Source organism: Cinclus cinclus, chromosome 2, assembly GCF_963662255.1.
Source record: "Cinclus cinclus chromosome 2, bCinCin1.1, whole genome shotgun sequence".
Classification (NCBI taxonomy): domain Eukaryota; kingdom Metazoa; phylum Chordata; class Aves; order Passeriformes; family Cinclidae; genus Cinclus; species Cinclus cinclus.
The window spans coordinates 39,189,525-39,209,681 of record NC_085047.1 but is presented as its reverse complement, the minus strand read 5'-3'; the positions used below and the strand labels follow the sequence as shown (position 1 = coordinate 39,209,681).

The window sequence follows — 20,157 nt, the reverse complement described above, 5'->3', positions numbered from 1 at the left end:
TTCCCCTGCCTCAAAAGCTGAGTTTTATTCTCGATAATAAATAGAAGGTACACACTCTCCAGATTGTCTGTAACAATTTTGTGATGTATAATTCTTAACACAATTGGTCTCTTAATGTCTGCACATACAGTATCATTTCTGAACAAGTTAATAACGGGTTATATTGTACTCTTCTTTGCCCAATATATATATAGACACACCTTCAGCAAAATTTCTTCTCAATATTTATACTATTAATTGGACCAAATGACAAAATTAAACAAAAAAGAAGAGGAGGAAGAAGAAGAAGAAAGGAGCTTCCTTTATACTTGTGTCTGCTGCTGGGTCTCCACAAATGGAATGTGAACATTTTCTAGGCTGAGTTCCTCCACACTTTCAAAGTCACTCATGGCTACTTCGGAGTCATCAAAGCCGCAGCCGGCTGAGACGTCAGAGGAGGAGGCGTTGAGAGAGTTGTGCAAGGATAAGGGCATCTTACCTGCACTAACATTTTCTGTGTTCTGGCTTGGGCCAACAGCAAAAGTACTAAATTCGTTCCCAGTTTGAGATCCTGTGGTGTCCGTCTCATTGGGGAACTGGTGGGGAGGGAGGTATTGGCTCGGGTGAAAGTGCGGCCGTCTCCTGCAGTCAGGGCTGAGAGTACTTGCCATTGAGACTGGCTGCGAGGGTGGGAGGGTTTCATATTGGTCTGGGTAATCCTCTGGAAGAGGAGGTGGTAATTGGTCCTGGCTCAAAAACTCCTCTTCATGAGGGGGAGGGTAGTCGCTGTCGATGTCGTAGCCACCAAGGTAGTAATCTGTTTCCAGTTCTCTGGTACTGCCGTGATGAGCCGAGCCTCCATCTGTCGTCTCAAAATTGGGCACTTCCTCAATGTCGGACAAGCGAGCACTGGGCATCCAGTCAGAGGTATCCCAATGATACGCTGCAGCAGGGAGAGAACCACAGTGCTCTGTTAGGATGAGACCACAGAGGAGAGCAGAGCGTCCTGCATGCCCTTGCCTGAGTCCTCATAGAACATTCAAATCACAGCATGCGCCACAGGCCACGGATGCAGGTCAGCCATGCTCTGACCAGAGGGGTAGAGGAGGAGAATAAATTGCATTATGATGCTAATGCAAACAAGCAAAGAAACAAAACACAGCCTCTCTCAGGCATTTTGCTTTTTAAGATGCTACTGGGTTGTATTAGACTATGTGTCCAAGAAATCAAGATGTCTGAATTATTGCTTTTCACAGTTATATGAAAAAAAAATATTTAAATGCAGTCATCATGCTTATGGAATCTTATCTCCCCTTCCACCTCCAAGGACTTCAAGAAAAAAAGAGTGTGCAAGCAAATAATCCGATTGACTGAAAACTGAATTTTGAAACAAAAAAAGTGGCTGACCATTCTCATGCATCTTTTGAATCCAACAGAATTCAAACAAAAGAGTTCACATGAAGCAGTTCAAGAAAAAAAACAAATAGATCAAGTCAGTGCTCTGCCCACCCCAGCCCACTGGCAGAAGGTGTCCCAGAAAAATCACCTCTGTTGTAGTTCTGTCCTTGATCCATAACAGACACTGTCAGATACAAAGTGAAAAGCAAAAACTGGTAACTCGGAGCTTGTCACCAGCATTGTATTACATGTGAAAATACAAAAATCAGCATGCATATTTCTAAAGTACAGCTGCCATGGTGTCATTTTAGAAGGATTTTTAATTATTCTTTATTTTAACGTACAAGATAAGCTTGTCTGTCAAATGCAGACACACATAAAGAAATGTTTATGTCGTGTATTATATTCCTTTTCTATAATTTCTTAATTATTTACCCTCACTGAACAGATACAGAATTACATTAGAGCTGTAATTCTTAAAATAAAAAGGGCTATCCACCAACGACATGGCTTATAATTGCAAAGTACATTTCTCTCTCACTTGTTCACTTTGAAACAGAAAAATAAGAATCTACCATTCTCAGGGCCGGTTCAAACAAATCTGGGCCCACCTGGGCTCAGATACCATGGTGATGGGCACGGTATAAGAACCTGAATAGAATAGAATACAAAGCCATTTAATGGGGCTATCAGCTACAATGCTCCACAACCCCACACCCACCTCCCACCTGCACTGCCATGCTAGCTGGTGGGGGGGGGGGAGGCATTCCAGTATGGAGAGGGTGCAGGGGTGGGGGAGAGAGCAAGGAAAGAGGTTTTATGTGAGACAAGAGCGGGAAATAAGCTGCAGCGTTTTCTAGATGGATATGCTCTTGTTCAGCTGCATGTTATCGGGCTTCATGCAAGAAGTCATCGGGCAAAGTCTCTGGATGACATTGCTGGAGGAGGTCTGGCAGTAGAGACAGACCTTCATGGCATCATAGCTCATGGCCTCTGTGGCTCACACACAGGAGAGGGCAGAAAAGACTTCTCCAGCCCTTCGCCTACTAAGACCACACTTGCCTTTGCTCATCACCACATGCTGCATATGGTGATGGTGATTTCTTCCGTAGCTCAACAGCCAGGCAGGAGCTCTCCACCTGCTCTGCCATGTCCTGCAGTGAGGAGGGCTGGGGCTACTGCAGGTTTAGCAACAGTGTCTGAACCGGCCCTAACCTCTCTTCTGCACGTCTCTCTTCTTTGTACAGTGGATTTTGCTGTATTTGGGTGGGTGTGATGGCACTGCACCTGAGATGTGCCAGGCCCTTCTGAGTTGTGTGGATCAGAATCCAGAAGAACCTCACTAATTTGCTGACTCGAACAGCCCTGGGCAGGTCCCTGGGGCAGGAGCCCCATCCTCCCATGACTCCGTGGCAGGGATTCTGCCCAGAGCTCCAGTGTGGCTAATTATTCACCACTTCCACCAGCTCCTCTGCAGAGCAGGCAAAGATCCTAACTTTCATATAAGGATCTGGAAAGTGGACAAAGCATTTTCTGTGACAGTGTCTTTAAACTGCTGTCAGAATGGCTTTTTTTGACCTGTACAGGATGTTAATGAGCCAGTGTGTTTGCTTAACCTTTCCCTTAGGAAGGCAAGGTTATTTGCAGTGGTTTCTTTTAAAGGTTTTTTGTTTGTTTGTTTGTTTGTTTTTGAATGGGACTTTCTTTTGAATTAACCTCTGCTAGTAATTTTTTTTTTAGTGAGAACGGCACTCTTACACTTCAAGAAATCAATAAATGTACTATGAACAAATAGTCAAGTGGCCCCACCAGCTAGGAATAAAAGTGTTTTTCAAAATTACTGTAACAGTGTCCAAAGAAAAAAAATCTGTAGTTTCACAAAAATAATTTACTTAATCACCTTTATGTATTATGCAGACTAGATTAGCTGAAGTATGCAAAATCTGTCTTAAATTTGCTAAGGACAGATGAAATTTTTGACTTGTGGATAACCCGAGTTGATGTTGAATTGACATTTGCCCAAGGGTAGGAAAAATGTAAAATAAATAAAAGTAATGCTTATTTATGATAACAAGACATTTCTTCAGTGCTTTATGGAAAAAAGAAAATAGTGATATCCCCGCATTACAGGTTCACTTATAACATGATATGCCTGAGGTTACCCAGGAGGTCAGTGGAAGAGGTGAGTGCTGGAGCACATTGCCATGCTCTGTTGAATGGGCACACCAACACCACAGGAGAGCCATGGCATCCGTGGAGCTGTGCCCAAACACGTGCTGTTTGGCAGTGTTTCCTGGGAGAAACCAGCCACCAGCCAACCACCTCTGTGCTCCTCTCCGTGTAAGACCACTGGAGTACATAACCCAGCTCTGCTGCAGCATGGGATACTTTACAGACTTCCTGTGCCATCTTCTGTTTCCCAGTCTCTGCAGCCAGGATAATCTCAATGATATGGCTCCATTATCACTCTTATTATTTTCTCTGAAGACAATGAGAATAAACAAACAGAAACACTGACTTGAACAGGAGAGGATGAAGGCTTCACACCTTTTCTACCACCTCCAGTTACCCACAGATATTTTGTGGTACATTCCTCTGGCATTTTCATGTTTGCTGGTGAACATGCTGATCTGCAAAACCCAATCCCTGCCACAAGACTGCTGGTCAGTGTAGATTAGTGAGGTTCTGCTGGAATGTTTCACAATGAAAATAGGAAGCATTGTTGTATAACAAGAAAGAAAAAAATGTAAATACCTTCATTTTCTATAGTGTCAACTACATTGTTGACAAGCTGTATGACAGTCACTATGGAAGCTTGCAGGGGAGGGAAAGTAGAAAATAAAGGGAGGGGAAGGACAGCTTCAGGTTAGTATTTAAAACACACATTGTATGTTACCACAATAAATTGTCTCAAAAGACAGAACTGACATTGAAAAACAAAACAAACAAACAAAAAAAAAAAAAGCAGCTGACCAATGCATGATTTATGCAGTGGGTTGCAGGACATTTCATTTCAGATAATCCCATATATCTCCAGACTGGTGATAAATTCCAAACCAGCGTTTCCAGAAAGGCATATGGGATGATGTGTATCACCTCATAAATTCAAGCAGACTAGTCAGCTGATTCAATTAAGCAAAGCAGTATCTTGTATACCTGACATTAATTTCTAATGCATTCTTGATTAGAGGTCTCTGGAGTTGGTGCCATGTGCTCCAGGGATCATTATCTTTTAGACCATCACACCATCAGGAACGGTGTTAAGCTCAATCTATTTCCTAAAAGGAATGTTTTACTTATTTACTGTCTGTGCCATGCCATGTAATACCTCAGGGAGGTTAAGCAGCACAGCTGTAAGTAGGAGAACACACCCCTGTAGCTGAGGTTCAAATTTTGACCCTAGTTTGACAGAATAGTTTCACAAATGCTCTGTGCATTCTCTGCAGGTATTCCAGCAAAACATGCTTTTCCCTTGAAGTAATTAATATAGACTGTGCAGCTGTTTGATGTGGATGCCTATACTGTGTGGTGCTCTAAATGATTTTGCACCACCTAACAGCACTGCCTCTGAGAACATGAAATAAACCCCATCAAAACTAAAGAGAAAGCTCTGGATGAGTGGGCATTGGATCCTTCCCTTTTCCTTTGTCTTTCATTATCAGAAAACCAATTGGTTGGAGCAGGCTGAGAATGGGAACCAGAAATGTGGGACAAAACACTTTTTTGCTTCACACAGCCAAGAGACTTAGAGGTCACAAGAACTGTGCTAACAGTGTAGACATACGTTGAGTATTTTCACATTTTTACTAGATTTTGGGCAGGGGATCAGGTTTATAATCCAATTTCCTCAGTTCTAGTGAGGACTTAGCAAAAAGAGCCTTGATAAACCAAAGGATCCATGCTCTGTGTCTATGATCAGTATATTTATGCCATCAACAGCAATGATAATTTTACACAGGAGACTTGTAGTGGCTAATGCAAAATAAACATTATAGAAAAATAAGTGTCTCCATGCAATTAGTGCTGCATCGCTGGGAAAAAAAAGATGGAGGGCAGCTGTAAACCATGTTGGGAAAAAACTTGAGAGTGAAAACCAGGTCAGAAACCAGGGCCAGCTCAGTTTTCTTTGCAACTATGGGTTGGCTCTGGTGGGAGCTGTGCAGAGCACGTGCACAGAAAGGAGGGAATCCCACCCCACACAGCTCAGTGCAAGTCAATGCTCAAATACAGCTTTTTTTGTTAGGTTTTGGACTACAGAAATTTCTGCAAACTACTCATAGAAAGACTAGGGAAGCAAAGCAATTTAAATGCAGGAGAAATAAGGCGAGAGACAAAAAGTAGCTTCAAAATTTCACCATGTGAGTTTTCATGGTAAGGCAAGCCCTTGACACAGCACCAGAAGGCTCCAAGAACCCTGGAGAGGGAGTGGAGGCTGCCTGCACCTTCAGTGGAATTCATACCAGTGTTCCACTGCTTCAAATTAGGTTTCCCCAGACAGAAGCTGCTCCCCAGTTTTGCAAGTCAGTGTCAGCACAGCCATTTGTACATCTGTGTGGCACAGGCCTGTCCCCTCTGCTAGCCTGAGCAGCACGGATCTTGGCTTGGGAGGAAGGGGTTTGGAGAAGGAGCCACCGTCCTGTCTCATCAAAGAGCATGGATGCTGCACTGCATTTGTTGTGGTTTCACTGACAACCTTCTAACCTTTGCAGGTACGTGAAGTACAAAGAGTTAAAATGACAAGAAGAGCAAGGATTTATGGCTTCAGGAGGTATATCCATTAGCCCTAAAGTACAGGCATGTGATTATGTATATGCGTACTTATGCCTGGCTTTGCCTTTAGGCTTTTTCACTGCAAACCTTCCCTGCTGCTTCAAGCAAACCAGAGCATGTGGTCTGGCATCGATCTCTGCAAATTACTCAGATGATTTAAGTTTTTTTCCTCATTTTCCCTTTGAACCCTGAACTAGAAATGTTATCTCTAAAGGCCATATTTTAAATGCAGCTTTCACAAAAAATGAGTGGGCAGAGAAGGTCCAATCCCACTTCTGTGGGTACTGTGTCAATGGTTTCAGCAGGATGAAGAGTTTGAGGAGACAGGATGAGGAGTTTGAAATGTCTAATTAGAATTTGGGAGATATAAAAAGTAACAATGTACAATAAGTGATCACTTGAATAATTATTCCAAAGGTAACTGTAATGTAAATATATATCATTAAATCATACTTATCCTAAAAATAGGCTAAAGAGTTTTTTTTTTGTGCAGGGGAAGAAAAGTATTGAGAAGCTGGATAAAAATAATTGTAATGCTGCAGTCACAGCGCCCAAAAGGAACTGCAAGTGTACTTTGCTATCAGTGCTTTTCCCAGCACTTCAGAGTTCCTAGAGAACAGCTGCATGACATGACTGTGAAACTGAGTCTACAGACAGTTCATTAACTGGTGGCTGAGAAAACCAAGTACTATTTCTTTGTGCTAGTCTTTTTCTGGGTGTCTGAATAAAGCTTCCCTGACATCTACCATCCTTCCCCAGCACAAACAGCTTGACTTTTCTCGGGGCCACGGCACAACACATGTGGGCCGCAGGAATCAAAGGTTTGCTCTGACTTCGTGGCCTCTTTGTGGGCTGTGTATAGCTCTGCCTGTGTCACCCACTGAGATGATGATGCAGAACATGAAAGGCAGGCACTGAGTATGCACCGAACAAGGATTTAATGGTGCTCCATTGTTTGCTGAGCTGTGATTGCCAGGGAGAAGCCAAGATGCCGGGGACTGTCTCATCCACTCATTGCTGTGGCTGAGCACCAGCAGAGTTTTGTTGGGACCATGAATGAGACCTGGCAAATAGCACAGAAATCCCCTTTATTTGACAGGTGAAACATGAAAGTCATGCTCTTCCAAGAACGAAAATTATATAAATTCTACAGTTTCACTTGCAACCTATTAGTCAACTTATGTCTTGGCAATGTGACTCTGGTGTATCATACCTGTAATATGCTGTAAAGCTTGGTCCTGATACAACAGCCCCAAGCACCAAGATTTTTATTACATTCCTATAATTTAGTAAGTGGAACACCAAGTGAGTGTTTGAACCCACGACTTTCTCACTTTTGGCATCATTAAAGAGTTTCAAGATGTCACATAAATGTTTTAATAATATTAGAAATAAATAGCTTTTCCCCTAGCATAATAAAGATGAAATCATTTCTTACCATTATCATCTCCAGAGTCAGACTGGAAGGAGCTGAGGGACTGTACTTCAGAGTTGCTGCCTTTATTACTTCCTGAAAAACAGGTCACTTCTTCAGCGTCATCAACCCCTTTACCTTCATTGACAGCAAAGACAAAGCAAAATGGTACTCTCTAGGTATGCACATTTATCTATTTATACCATGGACACACTTAAATCCCACCTTCTATTATTTGAATCAGAATAAAATTACTTCCTTCACACTGAGGACATGATCTATTCATGAAGAGGGCAGTTGGTGAAGATACCTAGACTTTCGAAGTGTTTGAAACCCAAAGAATCTTTCAAGTGGCTGACAGCACTGTAATCAAGGAAGAAACATCTGTATTCAGTATTGTCTTTTTTAGATGACATATAGTCTCAAAAGCAATGAAAATGATGACTAAAGGTATATGGTGGTATAAACAGCTTATACAAGAGATTACAGTAACATTTATCTTTACTGTTCATTTCCTAATTTGAGAGCCTCATTAAAGGCTCATTCAGTGCTTGCTAAAGTTACTGTGCATCTTGTTACTCATATCAGTGGCCTTGGATCAGATTTTAATAGCTCCACCACTGATATATAATTGATTATGCTTCAATTTACATTGCTTTTCATCAGGGACATTCAGTCTTCACAACTCTACTGTTTAGAAATGTAACTGCAACCTATGGTATAAATTCTCCTGTAATTAAGCACATATAAATAAACAGATTCAACTACACATTATATGGGCAATCATTAGGAACACAAAACGTTATCCTCCATTGTAAGCAGTGAGATACCTGAGCCAATTACAGGCACTATCAACATGAAAGTACAGCTCTGTACTTGCCAGCTGTATGCATTTCTACCCAGCATGGGACACCTCCACATGGTAAGAGCTGATGTGCTCCTGCTGAGCAGCAGGGTATGGAGCTGATGGAGTGAGTGCTGCAGTAACAAAGCTGCACTGCTTCCCACCCCGTGACAGCTGAAGTCTGTCTCCCTGGTACGGCCTCATGGTGTGCAGACACCCATACATGTATCGGCACTGCCTGTGGTAACAAACACCCAGGAGAATATAGAACAGAGCATGTGTGGGGGCTAGTGTGATGATGCTTTCAATCAGCGTAACTATATTTAAAGGTTTAAAAGGTCAGACACAACACAACCCTGAAATACAGCCCAAATAAATGAAAATTAATTCACTTTTTCATTACATGACCTTAGCCAATGTGCTGCCTCAGGATGTGTGTGGATCAGGGCACAGGCACAGAATCATAAAGTCTGTAAGGCTGGAAAAGACCTCGAAGATCAACAAGCCCAACCTCTGACTGAACATCACTATGCCAACAAAACCATAGCATGGTGCCATGCCCAATCATTTCTTCAACTTCCAGGGGTGGTGACTTCACCACTTCCCTGGGTACCCCATTCCAAAGTTCAACCACTCTTTCAGAGCAAAAATTCTTCCCAATGTCCATCCTGAATCTCTCTTGGCACAGTGTGATGCTGTCCTCTTGACCTGTTGCCAGATTGCTCTCTCTATTCCTCAGTTCCTATTGCTTTCAAGTACAGGACCAGATTTTGTGCAGTTTTAGTTAAAGCTGTTTTGCAATAAGGTTGAAGATCATAGAGTCATATAACAGTTTGAGCTAGAAGGGACCTTAAGATCATTTGATTCCAATTTCCCTGCCATGGGTAGGAAAGGAACCTCTCACTAGACCAGGTTTCTCAGAGTCCCATCCAATCTGGCCTTGAATACTTCCAGGGATGGGACATCCACCCCTTCTCTGAGCAACCTGTTTCAGTGCCTCATCACCCTCACAGTAGAGAATTTCTTCCTAATAGCTAATCTAAACCTACCCTTCTTTAGCTTAAGGCCATTCACCACTAAAGGCCCTTGTGAAATGTCCCTCTCCAGACTTTTTTGTAAGCCACCTCCAACAGATATTGGAAGATGCATTAGAAAAAATACCTACTAGGAGAAAACACCTTCAAAAACTCATATATGGTAAAGCAAACATCTCCTAGTCCATATGATATGTTCTGACTTGCAAGGATAGATGATGTAGGGCTGTAACTCTGTTCCAAAAAACTGGTATTTCCTGCCATGACAGAAGATGTTAAGTTTGCTGCATCTCCAGCAACTTGGTTCAAGAATGGAGGGAGCACCGTGTTATCAGGTGAGGAACCATCAGAGCACAAACAGCGTAAGCGTGGGGATTGGAAATTCTGTGATGGGTCTGATATTGAATGCAGAGGGGAATGTAATGGCCTGAAAAGGTGATCCCATATATCAAGCAGTACGTGATTTTCTGCTTCACTTCACAGACTCTGAAAGTAGTTTCTCTCTGAAGCAAAACAGAACCACTTCATGCAGAAGGTTTGAATATTTTTAACTCCCTTGGGAAACAAACAGCCTGAACTTAACAGAACTTATATTTGATAATTCTGCCCCAAATTGTTTTTTTCCAATAGAAAGATGATTGCATTGTATCACTTGAAAAATGCTCAGAGCACTTACTCATATATGCTTTTCGAACAAGTGAAAGAAATGCTTTTAGTCATACTTCATGCATAGTAGAGGTCTTGTATGCCTGGTTTAATTATAACCTTTCAAAATTCAGCCAGATCACTTCTTGGAGAAATGCAACAATTCACATGTATTAGGCTGGAGCATTAAGAGTAACTGTGCCACTGTACCTGCTGCACCCTGAAGGCAACCCTTCAGGGGTTGGGGCTGGCAGTGAAGCATGAGAATGGCACGCAGTGCTACTTACTTTCTGTCCCAGCATCCCATGTGCTCTTCCTGATGGAGTCACAGTCGGAGCGACAGGGAGACACAGCGGGCAAGTTTGGAGCTACACTGCACACCACCACCCCCCTCCTGGCTGTCAGTATTCGAGGGGACTCAGGATGAAACGTCGTCATCTCCTGGTGCTCCACACCAAGCCCATCCACTATCTTGTCCAGGTTATTCCGTGAGTCACTCTGGAAGCATGGAGTATAGGCCATTGGTCTCACCGGCACCTGTGGAGGCCCAACTTCTTGGTAGATATTTCTGCTGTCTCCACTGTTCCTGATGTTCTTGAATTGGATGCCGTTGCTCTTGTTGAGCAGGGCTGCAGTAGCCGGATCCTGTACGAGCGTGATGTTGTTGCGGGAATAGTTCTTCCTGAAAACTTTCTTGCGAAAAATGATGAAAAGAATGATTAACACAAATATGACAAACAGGACCACAGCTATTCCTATCAGCTCCTCCTTGCCAACATAGGAATGCCCAGCTTGTATATTGGGAACCACCACAGGGCGAAGACCGCAGTATTGACCCACATAGCCAGGGGTGCAGTTACACAGAAAGGAACCAAAGATGTTGACACAGGAGCCACCATTTTCACATTCTTCTCTTTCACACTCATTGATGTCTTCTTCACACCTTAAAATAAGAAAAGGAGAGTCTGGAATCTGGAGAGCATCTAAGAAGTAGTACAGCTTTTGCAGAATGCTTTATGTTATCAAAGGGGTGCCATTAGTTAACACCTTGTGGTACTTTGCAAATTATCCTATTATTATCATATTATTTAGTGGCATTACATTTTTTTATACAGCTAGTCCATGGGTTTTTTAAAGACAATAAAATGGAAATATCAAGAAGGAATTAAGATTTTAAAGCTTCGATAGATACCAAGAAGGAAATAAAGCATTTGATAGGAAAAGGATTCTTGACTCTAATGAGGCTCACTGAATGTAATAAAGCATCTGCTTTTTACATTATTTTTTGACTACCCCTTGAGTTTCAATACATAATATTTGAGGGGGATTCAAGGAGAAAATAGCTGAAAAAAATACAGTAAAAAAAAGAGAATTTATTAAAGGAGAGGAGGGAAAGAAGAGAAGAGAAGAGAAGAGAAGAGAAGAGAAGAGAAGAGAAGAGAAGAGAAGAGAAGAGAAGAGAAGAGAAGAGAAGAGAAGAGAAGAGAAGAATATACTGATTATGTAAAATTATTCAGGTCTGGAGATAAACAAATATTAGAAGCAGGGGTAAAAAAAGAACAGGAACCATAAAGAGATGGTAGAATCGGAAAGAACAAGAGGTAGTAAAATGCAGAGGAAAAAGTACAAACAGTAGACAAAACAGATGAGGGACAAAGCGTGCTGATGGGCAGGTTGGCATTTTCTATGTCTACACCAAGTTTATGATCAAGACAAGGATTTAAAAAAATGACTGCAATAAATTAGCCTTTTATGTCAGGGCTAAAGTGGCTAAATAATTGATCCATTTTCAAAACAAAGATTACACAGCAGCTTCCACAGGTTTTATGAGATTTTTCAAAAAACATGGCAACACTTAGGTCTATTTCAGAGAAAACTGTCTCAAGATAACATCCTGAATCAACAGTTTGGAGGGCAAGTTCAGAAAAAAACATTTCTGAGCAAGCAAGTCTCAGGGATTTCTCAGCTGTCATTGGCTTACACTTGAAATAAATGCTAAGGTTGGGGTTATTTTTTGTGAAGTGAATCATAGCTTCTGGATACAAAATGTCTGATCAAAAAGCCCACCATCATGGAGCCAAAAAGCTCCCATTGCCCCACCTGGGGAGGGACACTTACGTTACTCCTGTCAGGCCATTTTTGCAGCTGCAGATGAAAGCATTGCCGATGGGATCACATGAGCCTCCATTCCGGCAAGGATTTGGGAAGCAGGCTGTGATCTCTGACTCACAATTCCTTCCTGTAAACTGGGAGAGGCAATTGCAATGGTACCCTGAGAGGTAAAGGACAGAGAAAGGGAAATTAGAGTCCTACCACTGAGTCTGTCTAAAAGCAAGAGGACCCATTTGGATGCTTTACACAGAAAAATAAATTGTACTGTGCGGGCAAGGGAATGTTTACATTCATTGTGGTCTGTTCCATATGGTCCACACATTGCTAGTCAAGAGTCTGTCTATCTGAGATGCCCAGACAATCAGAGCTCATGTCTACAACCAGGGACCAGAGGAATTGCTGCAGCCCAGACCATCCTAATTTCCATGATTCAGTTAAGAATAAATGCAATTTGCTAACACCTTTTAAGAAAGGTTAACAAGAAATATTCTAGATCAAGGATGTATTTCCCAACTTTTTGAAAATGTTTGCTGATAGTGGCAGTCTACTCTCCTTTTGGGGCTTCACCCATGACCAAATATATCAGCTGAGAGCTTTTCCATTTCTGCCCTTTACAAGGATGACACAATGGGGATGTGACAGTAATAAAGCACCAGTTTTATAAAGTGCATCATCAAGGCAGACACCATAGACTTCAAAATACCAGCTGACTTGGGCAATACCAGCCCTAATCAGAGCTGATTATGTTCAGTGTATGACATCACATTCTGATTAATCACTGACTGCAATTCATCAGACACAACAACATTTACAGAGGGGACCCTGTTGGGAATTGAAGTCCCATTTCTATGTTTTTTTTGCCAACACAGGGGCAACATCAAAATTCAAAACAACAACAAAAAAAAAGATTTTAAACACATCAGTTCACCCTACCAAGTATCAAATGACAAATACCTTTTTTCTTTTTCTCTTCTTGTGAGTTCATATGGCACAGCAGCATTGATAAAACCTTTATTTAAGGTCATAAAGAAATCCAGCGAGGCAGTGCATCCCTTAATGCTGTGAACGGGATATGGAAATCTGACTGCTCTTTCGCTTCAAAAGAGCATGGAACACGTAGGCTGTGAAAGCCATGAGATGGCTAAGGCAGTCCCTGGAAGTGGAAGACTCCCAAGTTAGAGCTGTTGAACCAGCAAAATTTTCCTGGACATCTGTAAGAAAACTTTGGCTGACCTTTTAAAAGGTTCCTTATATAATCCAAATGTCCTAAACAGGTATGTAGGCAAGGTTCAAGTTCCAGTTATGGGGTTCAGATACTTACTGAATATAGCATTTTAAGGAGCTAAAACAAGGGACCTTCCTGCCATTAATACAGCTGCAGTTAGAGCTGAAATGGTTGAGTGCAACTCAAATCAATATCAAAATTATTGGCAATCAAGCTGATGATGTGGAAATATCATCTCTCAGTGGTGAGCCTTTTAAACATATTTTTAAAAACTTTCTATACCTATACATCTGGAAAAAAACCCACATACTTGTTTTAAAGTTACTCTTTCTGCAAACATGGCAGGAATTTCTAGCACAGTTACAAGGAAAAGAATTTCATGGAAACAATATAGAAAAACCCAGTGGAGACATAAGGAAAAAGCAATTCTGCATCAAGATTCCCACATCTTTTATGTCCTATACGGTTCAATTCGCCTTGTTCAGTTACTCTAATTGAATTCTTTCATGAGGACAGGCTCTTGAGAATAAACTTGGAACCAGATTGCTGGCATATTCAGTCAAGAGTCCAGTGCTATTTAACTGAAGATAAATGAAATACTCAAATATCACGCTGTTTCATTGTCCTGCTACAAGAAGGGAGACAGACACACTGACCTTTTCAAGGTTACAGAGTTAAGAAGATAAATTATTCAACTTTTTGGGCTTCCAGAAAGCACGTTTAGTCAGCATCAGGAAGATGGGATTATTTCTTTTTATGTCTTAAAAATATCCCACTCAGACAATGTGAACAGCTTTCTGGACCTATAGTGATCTGGGTCTGAAGAATTACAAACCTGTGACTGCAGGCACAATTCACGACATGAATAAACAAGGCTGTTTCAGTGCTACCTTTTTATGACTGAACAGTGACATCTATAGTTCAAAATTTTACAGTAATGTTTTATATGTCTTTTACAGTCTCAATGAGATTAAGCAACTGGAGAATGTTCAATTCAAATATAAACCACTTTATTAATGATCATTTCTGTTGCCTTATGTAACAGCAGAATAGATGTTATTCTATTTGTTACCTGATATTTTATAAGCCTTCATAACTCTGAAGAGACGTTGAATACCAAGTTTCTGTTTTTCTGCTTTTATTTCTGTTTCTGTTTTTTCTGTTTTTAACAAAGTTCTTAGGTGCCAACCATATGTAAGTCAAAGCCTTTGAATCACTTTCTTTTTGTGTTTTGTGTCTGTTTCAGCTAAGTTCTAAGTTCTGTAATATATTCTGTTTACATTTTTTCATTATAAAAAACTTGAGAAGTATTGACTTGATTAAAAAAATACTTTTACCACCAACTATAAAAAGAAGCATAGATTTATGCATTTTATACTAAGAAGAGATGAAACTGAATGCACCAGATAGGTCAGAGCCCTGTCCAGCAGAGTATGAAGAGGATCAAAATAAAAGTCTGCTTCTGAAAGTCTACATTTTTCACACAATTTGATTTAATGATGCTGTAACACACATCAGATATTAGAAGACTGAAGTATTCACTGTAGATTCTAAGTCTAAGAATCAAAGTTAGAAATCAAAAAGCCACTAAAAGAAGACAGTGTTAAATTACCATATTTATCACTGGTGTTTCCTCTCACTGGATTCACTGCCATACACCTGCCAAGTCCAAGCCACTGGCAAAAGACACAGAACTTTTCTGTGACACACATGCTCAGAGCTGCAGAGCATTCACCCGAGAGGTCTCAAACACAGCAAAGCATATGTCAAAATTCATGGAGTGGGGAAGAGAAGAGCTGATATGATGGCTCACTAGACAGCATATAGCAGCTCAGCCAGAAGACCTGCCAGACCTTTAATCCTTCTCCAAACCTCTCAGCAGAGGCTGTAATTTTGCTGGCAACTGCATATTTTAGCCACATGGCTGTGGACAAAGGTCAACTGTAAAGAAAATGCTTCTGGTTGAGAGTGCATCTTGGTCTGATAAAGGATTTTTATTATATAATTTAATATCCTGTTGATGTACCATTCATTTCTTCGCTCCTGTTTAGAATAACATGAAAACTTCTCACATTCAAGGATGAGAAAAGCTCAGTGTCCTGTCCTCTCAGGAAGGGATGAAAAATCTCTTTTAGACAATGTAGGACTTGATCCTGCTCACAATGAAAGCACTGAAGTCTTGGAAAATCATCAACATTTAATATCATACAGTCCATCTGAACTTCCTCCAAGAGGAATGAATATTTCATTCCTAGAAATGTTGATCTGTATTCTCCAAGGCAGCAAATCTTATGATTTCTTCAGAGGGAACCCGTGGAAAAAGACAGGAAGCTCTGGAAAACACCTCTAAAATGCTTCAAGGGTGGGACCACAACATTCTCAGAATGTGCCATAGCAGCATGTACCAATAGCTGACCTAAGAGCAACAACAAGCTAAGAGCAAGAATACAGCTTTTTTTGGGCTGTATCTATGTTAACAAGTCCTGCAGAGTAGCAGCAATGGGGCTGTGGAGACAAACAGCTGGTGCTGAGGACCCAGTACCCTCACTGTATGCAGCTCAGGGCTTTGGGACCAGCTGCCTTCCAATTCAGCCTGGTCCTGCCCTCTGAGACCTTGCCTTTCCACAGTGGGAAGCGAAGCCCAGGGAGAGATAACGATCAGAAGATTCACGTCAAATATCACTCATGACCTGAAACATTATGTAGACATAGATCTACACATTGTCTTGGCCTTACTGGTTGTTTTATAAGGCTTCTCTCATGCTCCTTTATTTATCTGAGTCCCCTAGTTAAATCTCACCTTCTCACTGTGACGCAAACAGCCTCTCTTACTGCTCCCTTGGCATGTCCCTATCCAGAGGAAAAGCTGCTTTTCATCCCAGACCTTACCGAAGAGCAGCGTGCAATAAGACAGGACACTACACAGACTCCCTGCCTACACCTATGTTTGCTTGGCACTTCAGAAGCAGAGGCAGCAGCACAAGGCAGGCACATTGCCATCAGCAGATGGGGTGTCGTTATGTAGTGAACATCTCTGTTGGTAGCACTCCCAGCCTGAGCATCTGAATGTCTGTCTATCCTAAGGTTTGCTTGGCTTTATTAAAGAGGATGCTCTGAACTGCTGCCAATTTTTTTTCTTTCTTTTTTCACATGTGTATGCTCCTGTTTCTATCTACCCCATGCAAAACAGGCTGGATTTTATCTGTTAACGTGCTTTGGCTTTTCCTGGTTTCTTTTATTTTCCTTTGGCTTTTTCTGGTCTCTCTGTGTAGTTTCTCTCCCTGCTGTGCAGCTAGACCTGACAAACTCGATGTCCAGAAACAGTCCTGCACTTGGCATTGACCACACAGTGTTACACACCAAGCTAACCTATGAGAACTACTGAAGATGAAGAGGACTTCTCCCAGCATCTGTATTTTGGTAGATCTATAGTCAAAACCTGCCACCTTCAAGAAGAGTGTGTTCTTCAGCCATACACAGTCCTGTCACTCCAGATTTAACTTACCTGCCTTCAAACAGATGATTGCCTCTTGTTGGTATGAAAATGAACCTCAGTCTTTGCTGAACCAGTACTCTCTATGTGAGGATTAGCATGTACATGCTTTTAAAGCAGGAATTTAAGAAAAGATGCCTAAAATCATAGCTATAAAAAAAAATTAAACACCCCCAAAATTTCTAAAAAGCTTTTAAAAAAGAATTGATGTGCATTTGGCATACCCACATCACAGAATGAATGCTGGGTTGCTTGTGTGTGTGAAAAAGCAAGGTCAAGAACATTAGTAAGAACAGGTTAGTTCTGCAGTATTACAATAATTTTTTCCTTATTTCTTTCTTATGAACTACCTGATCCTCAAAACCAGCTGTAAGTAATGTTGCCAACAGCATTTAAAACATGTATTAATCACACCACCCAAGTGCCATGTTGCATTTTCTCCTCCCTTTGGATTTTAGTTCTGTTCATGAAAAAAAAAGAAAAAAAAAATGACAAAGAAAAAAATAGAAGAAAGTCAAGTGTGGGGAAAGCAAAATGACTTTATGTCCTCACAATCTGCCCACAGTCCTTGACTCAGTAGATATTTCAGCTCAAATGCTTCATGTTCAAATAAAATCGCCTACTCATACAAGCCATTTACTTTAATCAAAGCCAGATGTATATAGGACTGATCAAATTAAAAGGAAGTAACTATACTTATAATTGCAGGCTTTACAAGCATGAGGTTTCTCTCTGTGGTTGAAAACCTTGGTGCAGTCTTTGCATGTGATTACAGTAAAGCTTTCTATTGCTGAGATTGCTTGTGCTGTTACTCATGCAGATAAACATACATTTACTATTGGCAGCCCTGGAAGTGCCACACTATTATTAAGGTTGTGTGACATTTCCCATTTTAAGACCTCATATTCAGCAGCTTGTAGCTTAACCACACTTTAAACACTTGGTTGAATTTTCTTGGGAAATTTCAGTTCAAAGAACCAAGCTGTTTCTGAAAGTCATGCTGTTCTTCATGTTTTAAAATGTTAACTTTCTTTAAAAATAGCTTTACTGACCCATACTTATGGATAGGGACTGAAAAGTCTGGAAGAATGTGGCCTATACTTCAGGGCTGTGGTTTCCACTGTCTCCCAAGAAAATTGCCCTGAGTATGTCTCTTTCTGCTACAAGTCTCCTGAGCTGTCAGATCTAATGAGTGCTCATCTTCCTCTGCCAACCCCTATTTAAGTATGCATTGCATCTCCCCATAGGGTCTCTGGACAGGCAGTCCCCACCTCTTGAACCACTGACATCACTTGGCCAACACTGCTGCTATAATAGCAAGAAAAGGTTCACATCATGGTCACTTTCTGCTGGCTCAGAATCCAGAGTTTGAAAGCAGAGAGGCTTTTCTTTACTCTTGGAGCTCCCACCTGAGGTGTCTGTGCCCTCTCATACAGAGATCCCCATTCTGCCCTGTTCCTGCACAGAGAGGTTGGGCAGAAAGAGCTACTGTGGGTCAGCTTAGCCCTGTGCCAGCCCTGCTTTGGGGCAACACCTCTGTGGTCAGTCCTGAGTTGCATGCAGCCCAGGCACAGCCCTGCCCTGTGCCAGGTGCTGTGAAGGTTCTGGGAATGTATCCATGCAAACCCTAACAGCAGTGGCATGGACCCACTCCTAGTGCATACAGAGCACTTCTGCAAACAGGGCCATGGTGCCACCCTATTCCCATAACCACAAGATGAAGTGAAAGGCAACTGAAGCACTTCTTTTAATTAATGGCAAACAGGGCAGTAGGCATTTCTATTGAAAGGAAGACCTCACAACAGGAACATTGTTATGGAGGTTTGTGTCACAGATGTTCAATTTAGGCAAATTATATGTAAATCAGACATGGTCTCTATGACTTCTGGTATGTAGCCAGCAACTATTCCATGTTATCATGTTGGGTAACCTTTGCTTGGCTGTTTTCTGAAGTTAGCTGTAAATCTCAGCTTTCTTTTCCTCTCTCCTAATTTTCCTGTAAAGCACAGTGGGCTGTCCATAACAAAAAGGATGTTAACAGTATACAAAATCTGCTTTGTAAAATTTGAATTAGAGGGTGTATTTATTCAAACAAATCTTATGCCAAATACTCTCTGTTTAGGAAAAGGAACATTATTCTCCAAAAACTGAAAAAGGAGGATAATACAAGAAAAAATATTAGTCAAGAAATCTTGATGGTACTGAATGCACCGTGATTGGGAAAAGGACCTTTGCGTGGTATATTTTTGCATTCTGCCCCTCACAAAAAAAAAGCTGCCGTTTTCATTCTTAAGAAAATTCTTAGAAGAACAAAGTTGGGTTTTTTTTCTATTTTAAATGGAAGTCAGCTGCTAACATCTATGTCAGCAAGTGCAATGGCTGATGGTTCTTAAATGCACATTGCAATTTGTGGCTCTGCAACTAGGACTTGTAATGCTGTTTGACTCTTGTGCTCTTAGTATTTAATTATGTGGCCTTTCAGCATATGGAGGACACTATCAACAGAATTGCTTTGCCTAGTGGAAGCAAAAGTGCTCATGCCTTTTTCTTAAGGGCTGGGCTGTAGAACCACCAACATACAGTCAGGGCCCATTGCACTGGAATTATGGCTTTATAACAATCCTTTATTTACACACACTGCTGAGACAGTAAAAACAGCAAACAGATTTTTTGACGGCAGGCAGCCAAAACATCCCTGCAGGGCACATGCCCCTCGCCGAGGCAGGAACACAGGCACGTTAAATCAGTTCTGTGACTGCTTTCCAGAAGTGAATTTTGTTGACATGAAATTGGTATTTTCCATTCCAGTGATAAGATGGGTTCAAACTTCAGAGCTCGTTTCTCCCCTACCCCGTGTCTCCCCTCAGTTTGAACTGGCATGCACATAGTGCTGGGAAAAAAAAAGAATTACTGTAAGGAGTTCTGTTAGAAAGGTTTCAATTTACTCATCATGAGATTGCTGAGCAATACTGTAAATAGACTCAAATAAAATCAATAGAAGGAACTAATCTCATGCTTCTTAGGATGTGAGGCAAGTGGTCAACCTCATTTATTAAGTATGGACTCTGAATCAAAGCCATCCTACATATGTTCCTGTACATACTATGGCCACATTTCCTAGGAATTTCAATAATCATGCTTAGCAATTCTTCCAGTGGCTGCAGCATCATTCTGTCTCAGAATTATTTTCTTTTGCCCTTGTTGTGCAGCCCTCCTTTTCTCTCCTTCCTTTGGTAAACAAAG

The 20,157-nt window shown here is 41.3% G+C and overlaps 1 protein-coding gene across 2 annotated transcripts in view; it reads right to left on the bottom strand.

Annotated features, from left to right (window-relative positions):
• Positions 1–302: 302 nt before the first annotated feature.
• FAT3 (FAT atypical cadherin 3) overlaps positions 303–20,157 on the bottom strand; it is a 305,554-nt gene continuing 285,699 nt past the window's right edge. The window contains exons 22-27 of one of the 2 annotated variants that reach the window (XM_062487540.1): positions 12,203–12,356; positions 10,372–11,027; positions 7,586–7,699; positions 4,132–4,191; positions 1,526–1,561; positions 303–922 (exon numbers count right to left, since the gene is read on the bottom strand). In XM_062487540.1, coding sequence (XP_062343524.1) covers positions 303–922; positions 1,526–1,561; positions 4,132–4,191; positions 7,586–7,699; positions 10,372–11,027; positions 12,203–12,356 — 1,640 coding nt within the window. The remainder of the gene's footprint in view (positions 923–1,525; positions 1,562–4,131; positions 4,192–7,585; positions 7,700–10,371; positions 11,028–12,202; positions 12,357–20,157) is intronic. The other variant, XM_062487541.1, reaches the window with a different exon arrangement.